At 34.3% G+C, this 9,602-nt stretch overlaps 1 protein-coding gene across 1 annotated transcript; it reads left to right on the top strand.

Moving 5' to 3' along the window:
* Nucleotides 1–5,638: 5,638 nt before the first annotated feature.
* On the top strand, nt 5,639–7,017 carry LOC133039065 (uncharacterized). The gene is made up of 2 exons (XM_061117874.1): nt 5,639–6,690; nt 6,789–7,017. The coding sequence occupies exons 1-2, from the start codon at nt 6,168–6,170 to the stop codon at nt 6,794–6,796; spliced, it is 531 nt and encodes a 176-aa protein (XP_060973857.1). The 5' UTR covers nt 5,639–6,167; the 3' UTR covers nt 6,797–7,017.
* Nucleotides 7,018–9,602: the final 2,585 nt, after the last annotated feature.

The following is a 9,602-nucleotide window of genomic DNA, read 5'->3' as shown; positions in this document are numbered from 1 at the left end:
AAGGTGTTAAAATTGCAAAATTGCAAATAGCAAGGCCCAGTCCACTAAGCCATGGCCGGCCACCTTTATAGGTTTTTTAAGTTGATTTTTTCATTATTTTAATGCCATATAATTCAAATCTAACCCTAGTGGAATGCTATAAATAGATAGTGAAGGCTTCAGGAAAATTACACTTTCTGAATCAGAAAAACCTAAGCCTCCATTCTCTCTTCTCTAGCCGCCACTCTCTCTCTTGCTTCTTCCTTTGAATTTCGAAATTACTTTAGTGATTAGAGTAGTGCCCACACACATCAAGCAATACCTCAATCATAGTGAGGAAGATCGTGAAGAAAGATCATCAGCAAAGGAGATTCAGCATCAAGGATTCAGAGAAAGAGATCCAGGTTCAGATCTTGATAATACTCTGCTACATAAAGGATTCAAGGGTTAGAGATCTGAACGGAAGGAGTCATTTAATTCCGCTGCACCCAATGTAAGGTTTCTTAAACTTTATATGTGTTTAATTTATCGTTTTAGAAAGTTCTTATTTAGGATGTTAATAAACATACTTGTGAGTAGATCTAAGATCCTAGTAAAATAATTTCCTACAACTGACCTCAGAGCCATGGTAATTGATTTACTTGCAAGAAATTTGGACTTTAAAACGATTGTTTGTATGTTCTTTGGATGGTATCATGTTGTATTGAGTGTTATTTGATGATTGATTGATGTTTGTGAAATTTTCGTGAAAAATAATTGCGATTTTATCTCTGGAATTATTTTTATTGGATAGTATGGAAAAAATTAAGCAAGTTAGCCTTTTACAAAACTTAATTTGGATTTTATTTGAATTAGTTATGATTTTTTGAAGATTTGAAAAAATCGGGGTTGTGCTGATATTTTCCTGCGATCGCAAATCTGTCCGTACAGTTCACAATTTTTTTATTTTTCTTCGATTTTTCATGCTTTTCCATGGAATTAACTTCCAATTTTTTGTATGATTTTGTATATATACTATTACTATTCCTAATTCAATTCTAATTATCATTTTGAATTAATTTAATATTTTTTAAATTTAATTCAAGATATTAGTGTAATTTGAATTTGAATAGAATTAGTATCTATCTTCTTGCTTAAAAATCTATCTTATTTTAAAATTTGATTATATCTTATCTTATTTTAAATTTTAAAAAAAAAATAAGATATTTATAATCATGTAATTTTTAAATGATATAAGATATTTTGCTAATTTTTTAAATTTTGTTATTTTATTTATTTAAATTACATTTAAAATTTGAAAAAGATATTTATTTATCTTTTCTAATTTTTTATTTAATTTTTTATTTATAAAATAACATTTAAAATTTAAAAGTAGTTAGCAAATTTTTGAAATGATATTTAGGTTGGTTGAAACCTAATTTTTTAAAAATTGTAGGTTTAATTTTAATTTTTTTTTAATTTTCGAATTTTTCAATTTTTTTTAAATTTTCAAATTTTTTTTTAATTAATTATTTTCGAAATTAAATATTTAATTTAAAATTAAATAAATCCTACATCCAACTATCCAACTAACCTTGTTGCAGGAGTATGTATTTTAACTTGTGTGTAAGTTTTCAAAACCTATTATTACTTGATTGCAAATAGCCATGGTTACCTTTTGCCAGATCTAATGATCTGATGGCTCCCTTGGTCAAGATAATAATTTGTAACAGGTATAATTTATAATCTTCATTCATCTGTGTATGACCTAGCAACATGATAGGACCCATCCAAAGTGTGCCTGTGTGAGCCTATGTGTTTAATTTTATTATAGATGCATATAGGTTGTTGTTGCTAAAATAAATTATTATAGTTCTTGATAGAATTTATTTAGGCCCATTTAGTTTTTGGGCCTATTCAATTAATAACAGTTGTTCTTATTAAGGTTAAATTCCTCTCTCTCTTTTGAGATATTTGGTCTAAAAGTGGCGAGAGAAGCTCCCTCTATTAGTCATCTATTCTTCGCTGACGATAGTTTACTCTTCTTGGCGGCTAATGAGGGATCATTGCATTCAATCCAACAAATTTTTGCAGTTTATTCAAGATGCTCAGGACAGGTAAAAAGTTGGTAGTCTGGGTATTTGGAATTTTACTTCATTATTATATTAATAACCAAATGTTATTTGATTTAAAAGTTGGATAAGTAACTTTATGTTTTAATTCTTTCTTTCGAATTTATAGGTAATAAATTTCAATAAATCTATTCTCTGTTTTTCGTCAAATACAAAGGAAGAAATGAGGAAACTGTATTCAGAAGCCTTAAATATGCAGACAACGGAGGCCATTGAAAAATATTTGGGTTTACCTATGATAGGTGGAAAGAACAAAACTGAGATTTTCAGACCAATAAAGGATAAAATATGGGCAAAACTTCATGAGTATCAGGCAAAGCTTTTTTCACAAGGGGGTAAGGAAGTACTGGTCAAAGCTGTTATCCAAGCAATGCCCACCTACCAAATGTCCTGTTTTAAAATTCCAGAGGGTATCGGGGAAGAGATAGAAAAATTGATAGCAAGATACTGGTGGGGATCAGTTGACAATAAACATAAAACTCATTGGAGAGCTTGGCATAAGATTTGTAAACCAAAGAGTGATCGAGGTTTAGGTTTTAGACGGTTCAGCCAATATAATCAAGCTCTTTTGGCAAAGCAGGCATGGAGGATCTTAATGAACCCCAAATCAATATTGGCTCAAGTTTTGAAAGCACGATATTTCAGGCTCACGAATATTCTAAAGGCAGAAAAGGGATCATATCCGTCACCAACTTGGCAAGGAATTCTATGGGGTAGAGATTTGTTATTAAAGGGTCTTAGACGGAGTATAGGAAATGGTAAAGACACAAGGACATTCAGAGACCCGTGGTTACCAAGACCACCTTCTTTCCTTCCTAGCTCAGCTCCAGCGTATGAGGTGGCAAGAGTGTCAGATCTTATTGAGTCACTTGGATGTTGGAATTTTACCATAATACAACAACACTTTAATCCTCCAAATGCAGAATGTATTTCTTCCATCCCGTTGAGTCCATTCAATCATGAAGATGCGTGGTTTTGGCATTATACTAATCATGGTAATTATTCTGTAGGCAGTGGATATAACACTACGATGACTTTGGATAAGTCATTACCCTCATCAGCTAGTGATGTGTTCTCAACATGGTGGAAGCAATTCTGGGGATTAAAAATACCCAGGAAAATTTTACATTTTGCGTGGAGGGGTTTCCATGAAATCTTGCCAACGCGTATTGGATTGGAAAAAAGAAAAATAGTTTCTAATAATTCATGTGAGTTATGTGGATTTGGAGGAGAGTCTAATGCTCATGCTATTTTCTGGTGTCCCTTTGCACAAGAAATTTGGAAACTTCTGGAGTTTACATTTCTACATGAGGTGAGAGAGGTAATTGATTTTAAAAATGTGATATTATATGCTGCTGAGGTGGTAGAAAAGGATTTGTTTGAGAAAATTATTATTAGTGCTTGGGCCATATGGACGGAGAGAAATAAAATTACTCATGGTCAACATTTAGGACAACCACAACAGATTGTTAATTGGATTGACAGTTATTATGGAACTGTTGTATCTGCTCGTGATGGAGCCAAGGTTAGTAGCCTTCCTATTCAAAGAAATAGAAATAATTCAGAAGTTCTACATAGGGATCCTCAAGAAGAACAGAGACATACAATACTTATGGTTGATGCAAAGAAGCGATCGAATAATACAAGTTCAGTTGGTTTAGGGGCTATTATCCTTTCAGAAGATAGAAGGGTAAGGGCAGCAGTTTGCAAGCCTCTTAAAGGTAGACAGATCTTTATCTTTAAGGAAATTTTTTCGATTTGTATTAACCTTAAATTTTATAGCATAGTGTTTTGAACAGGTTTTCGAAACGTTATACAAGGGGCGGTTTTATGTTTGAATAGTATTAGGTCTGGTTCTATATGTTTCAGATGATGCATGGTCTTTTATATCTTAATTGCTAAAAGGGCTAGGTCTGATGTAACAGTTTTAAAATATGCTTCTAGCTAAGTGATTGAGCAGTACCTGGTGGTGCTTATATAATGTGGATAGGTATTTTTAGACTGATTAGTTAATCATTGGTAGGCTAGTTTTGGAGTGCACTTGTATCAGGCTTGAATGTATCAAGACTAATATGTTTTTGCCCTTTTTCGGGGAAAATGCTTATTTTATGTTTTATGGTGTTCTTTTACTAGCCAAAGGGTTATCCCTTTGGCTAGTTTTTTCCTTTTATTCTTTCTTAGCATTGTTGATTTTATCGTTTTGGGGTTACGTCTCTTGTGGTAGTTTGCCTTTAACTTTGACTCATAATTTTCATTGTGGTGTTTTCTGGTTTGTTATGTCTTCAGGAAGTATCTCTGTTTTACAAGCAGAGACCTTGGCACTTTTGTTTGGACTTAATTGGGCTCTTTCATGCGGAATCCAAATTAAAGAGGTTTTTTCCGATTCTCTGTCTCTAGTCACAGCTATAAACAAAGGAAAGGTTTTTTTCAACGAGCTGGGTGTACTTTTTGAGGATGTCATAGCATTATTGTCTAAACTCCCGGGAGCAGTTTTGTCCCATGTGGCTCGGAATATGAATTCTGCAGCACATGGTTTGGCAAAACATGCTCTTCGGTTAGACAATGAGCTATCCTGGTTCGAGGAGGTGCCGCCGCCGATTGTGGATTGCTGCTTTGTTAATCATGTGTGATCTGGATCACCGCGTCAAAAAAAAAAAAAAATTCCTCTCTTTCGGGCCTTGTGTGAGAGTTGGGAGCCATAGAAGTGGGTACGACATACTGAATCCAGCACCCCCTCACTTGAACCACCCCAATTGTGAAGGCCCATTTGCCTGATTTGAATGACTGTACTAGGTTAATTACACTAGTTTAACCTAATTAAAATTGATTAGCAACATAATTAATTTCATTTATTTTGAAATTAATTTAGAAAATCATAGTTTAAAGAATTTTATATTCTAAGCTAAACTATATGTATTTTCTTGTATTTAATTAAATATAGAATTATAACCATCTAGATTCTTTCTGGAACTTAATTTAAATTTTTCATTAGATATTCCTATTTAAGTTGATATTTAGTTATCTACAACTAACCAACTTAAATCTGAATATCTTTTGAATTCAAAATTTCAAAATTAAGTTGAGGAATTTTAGGCATTGGTTATTAAGATTCTTTAGATATTTTTTAAGTTAATATCTTTTCGAATATTAACTTAAAATGGAATATTTTAGATATTTTTTAGGTTAATATCTTTTCGAATATTAACTTAAAATGGAATATCTTCAAAATTAAGTGGTTACAACTTAATTTTAAATTTAATTAAATCTGATTTGAAAGATATTTAAGTTGATTTTTTAGATTCTTCTAAAACAACTTAAACAAGATATTTTCAAATTTGTTCCATTTTTATTCAAATTTATTTTTTGAATTTAATTAATAAATGAAAATTAATTAAAGTTGATTTTTTATTTAAATCAATTTTGATTTGTAATTTTTCATTATTATATTATGGAACTTGTTCGATATTTATTTGAATTTATTTTAAATAATAATTGAAAATTAATTAAAGTTGATTTTTTATTTAAACCAACTTTAGTTTGTAATTTTTCATTATTATAATATCGAATTTAAACGATTATACAAAATACATATATTATTTTTAAATAATGAGCTTTTAATCAAGAGACATTCGATCTCCATTGTGGGTTTTACACCGCGTTTGTTTTAGTGAGTAATCCTCCCTAATGGAGGAACGTTCATTAGCAATTTCGCACCGTTTAACCTCGCATGATAAGTAATTTGTAAGTGTTTTGTATGGTATAGATCACCCTAATGGTGGCGACCATACTTGACTTGCAAGTTATGAAACAATGGTGGAAGCTCATAAGATAGAATTGCCTTGACTCTCGCCTAAACGGGACAACGCTGAATTCCAATCTTGATCGAATAAAAGGTTGCTAGAATGGTTATCATTTTAGATGAGCTGACAACTCTATTCAATGGATGATGCTTTGACTCTCGCCTAAACGGGACACTGTATCAGTTTGTTGAAATACCTTGGGAAATAAACTATGTTAGATTTAGTATTTCTATAACATATGTCATTACTTGTTATTTTCTAAATTGTGTATGAATTTATGAGCCAAAACCTTACTTCTGTTTTATTGATGTGTTGTAGTGTCATTATGAATAACCCTCACCCCGATCCTCTCTTAGTTACTATCTTAGCAAAAGAACTCTATAGTGTGAAAATGCATCCTGGTAGTTGCATTAACTCGCACCTGTTGATGATGAATCTGAAGTTCCAAAAGGCAAATCTACTAGGAATTGATTTATCAAGAGAACAATGGGTCCAACTTATCCTTAATAGTCTTCCTCCGGAGTATAATGAATTTGTTATCTCTTATATGATCAACAATTCTAACTCCTCCGACATGGACAAGCTCGAAGCAGAATTACGAGCCCATGAACGGAACTTGATTGCAATAGGTCCCCCTGGGTTTGCAATCAATAATCAAAGGAAAAGGACTAGGTATGAAGGATCTAGCAAAACTGCTTCTTCAAGTACAATTATCAGACATAATCTTCTATGTTCGAATTGTAATGGAAAGGGTCATCATGAAGAACGATGTCCCAGGCTTCTAAACAATTCAAACGAAGGTAATGCTTTTATCTTTGAATCATGTGTTTTAGAGAACAACAAATCCATCTAGATTGTTGATTCTGGGTCTACTAACCATGTATGTTCTTCACTGCAGTTGCTTGAAACTTGGGAAAATCTGCTTCCAGGAGAGTTACAGCTTAAAGTTGGCAATGGCGAATTAGTATCGGTCAAAGCTAGAGGAAAAGCCCGCATCAAGTTTCAACAAAGATTTTTAATTTTAGAAAATGTTTTATTTATTCCAAACTTTAGTAGAAACTTGATTAGTGTCTCATGTTTGCAAACACAATCTTATATATTGAATTTTTCGAGTACAAATTGTTCAATTTCTCGTAATGGATTTCAAATATGTGTTGCTATAATGGAACAAGGGCTTTATGTTTTACGACCGAGTACTCGAATCTCACTAAATAGTGAACTTTTCAGTGTAGCTAGACCTAGAAACCTTAAAAGAAAAGAGATTGATAATGATGATCAAACTTATCTATGGAATTTACGTTTAGGTCATATAGGCTTTGATAGACTCAATAGGCTCACCAAAGACGGTCCATTGAAAAATGATGTCTTAGGTGAACTGCCAGTATGCGAGTCCTGCCTAGAAGGAAAAATGACTAAACGTTCTTTCTCTGTAAAGGGAGAGCGTGCCAAAATCCCTCTAGGGTTAGTGCATTCCGATGTCTGCGGACCTTTGAATGTCAAAGCCCGAGGTGGTTATGAGTATTTTGTCACTTTCATTGACGATTTCTCTAGATATAGTCTTCTTTACCTAATGCAAAAGAAATCTGAAACGTTTGAAAAGTTTCAGGAGTTTCATGCTTTGTCCCAAAACCAATTAGGTAAATCATTAAAGATCTTGCGAACTGATAGGGGTGGAGAATATATGGATATGCAGTTCAAAGATCATTTAATTGAACTTGGAATTGAATCCCAATACATCGCCCAAAGAACTCCACAACAAAATGGAGTTGCAGAAAGAAGAAATCGCACTCTTTTGGAAATGGTTAGGTCTATGCTGAGTTATTCAACTCTGTCTACGTCCTTCTGGGGATATGCTATACAGATGGCAAATGACATTCTAAATGTTGTTCCATCTAAAGCAGTCCCTAAGACACTCGTCAAACTTTGGAATGGTCGAACACCTAGTTTACGCCATTACAGAATTTGGGGGTGCCCTGCTCATGTCTTAAGAAAGAAAGAAGGCGAACTTGAATCACGTACCGAAGTATGCATGTTTGTCGGAAATTCTAAAGAGACTAGGGGTGGACTATTTTATAGTCACAAGGATAATAAAGTGTTTGTTTCTACAAATGCTACTTTCCTTGAAGAGAACTATATTAAAGACTACAAACCGAAAAGTAAAGTTGTTCTAGAGGAATTGCTATCAAATATAAGTCCTTCCAATGTTCCGTCCTCTTCCACTCGTGAAGAAGACGATCTCACTCCCTCAGTTGAACAAACTGAGAAATCTACTACTAAAGTTTTTGTTCAGAAGACAACCGTACCTCGTCGTAGTGGGAGGGTTTCAACAAAACCTGCTCGTTATGGCTTGGATGGTGAAATCAATATGGTCGTAGGTGACGGTATTGATGACGATCCATTAACCTATAAACAGGCAATGGCTAGTCCGCAACGGAAACGATGGTCAGCCGGCATGGATTCAGAAATGGATTCCATGAAAAAGAACAAAGTCTGGGAATATGTAGACGCACCTGACGACTATCATCCGATAGGATGCAAGTGGGTTTACAAGAAGAAAAGAGGAGTTGGAGGCGAAGTCGAAACTTTTAAAGCTATACTTGTAGCCAAGGGTTATACCCAAAGAGAAGGCGTGGACTATGAGGAAACTTTTGGTCCTGTTGCCATGCTCAAATCCATCCGAATTCTTCTCTCCATAGCTGCTGCTTTCGATTATGAAATCTGGCAAATGGATGTCAAGACTGCCTTCCTTAATGGGGTACTTGAAGAAACCATCTATATGGAGCAACCAGAAGGTTATGTTCTTCCTGGGCAGGAAAAGAAAGTTTGCAAGTTAAACAGGTCTATCTATGGACTTAAGCAAGCTTCTCGCTCATGGAACAAGAGGTTTGATGAAATCATCAAGACCTACGGCTTTCTTCAGAATGAAGATGAACCTTGTGTTTACCAACTCGAGGAAGACCAAATAGTAGTATTCCTGGTCCTTTATGTTGATGACATTTTGATCATTGGAAACAATGTCAACAAAATGACTCACATTAAGGAATGGCTCAACACTCAATTCGATATGAAAGATTTGGGTGAAGCAGCCTATGTTCTTGGTATTCAGATTATCAGAAACCGGAAGAACAGATCTCTTGCTCTCTCTCAAACAACCTACATAGACAAAGTCTTAGAGAGATTCTCCATGAACAACACCAATGGGGCAAACATGCCTTCTAGATATGGTATTCATCTATCTAAGGAACAGTCACCGACTGATCCTCAAGAGATAGAGGACATGGCGAATATTCCCTATGCCTCTGCAGTTGGAAGTCTAATGTATGCAATGTTATGCACTAGACCTGACATCTGTTATGCTGTTGGAATCATGAGCAGGTATCAGTCTAATCCAGGACAAGAACATTGGAATGCAGTTAAGTATATTCTGAAATACTTAAAGAGTACAAGGAATCTTGTGTTAGTCTACAAGGGTGGTGCTTTAAATCCCATAGGCTACACTGATTTAGATTTCCAGGCAAGTCTTGAAGACAGGAAATCTACATCTGGGATGGTGTTTACTCTTGGGGGTGGAGCAGTGGTTTGGAGAAGTGCTAAACAAACCGCGATATCGGACTCAACTATGGAAGCTGAATACATAGCAGCAGCAGAAGCTGCTAAAGAACTTGTCTGGCTAAGAAAGTTCTTCACCAGCATAGGTGTTGTTCCTGGAATG

This window comes from Cannabis sativa, chromosome 6, assembly GCF_029168945.1.
Source record: "Cannabis sativa cultivar Pink pepper isolate KNU-18-1 chromosome 6, ASM2916894v1, whole genome shotgun sequence".
Taxonomy (NCBI): domain Eukaryota; kingdom Viridiplantae; phylum Streptophyta; class Magnoliopsida; order Rosales; family Cannabaceae; genus Cannabis; species Cannabis sativa.
The sequence above is the reverse complement of the archived record's forward strand: the minus strand, read 5'-3'. Positions and strand labels throughout refer to the sequence as shown.

What these genes read in the sequence shown, in the direction of transcription:
- LOC133039065 (XM_061117874.1), top strand. Translation starts at nt 6,168, where the DNA reads ATGAGCCAAAACCTTACTTCTGTTTTATTGATGTGTTGTAGTGTCATT.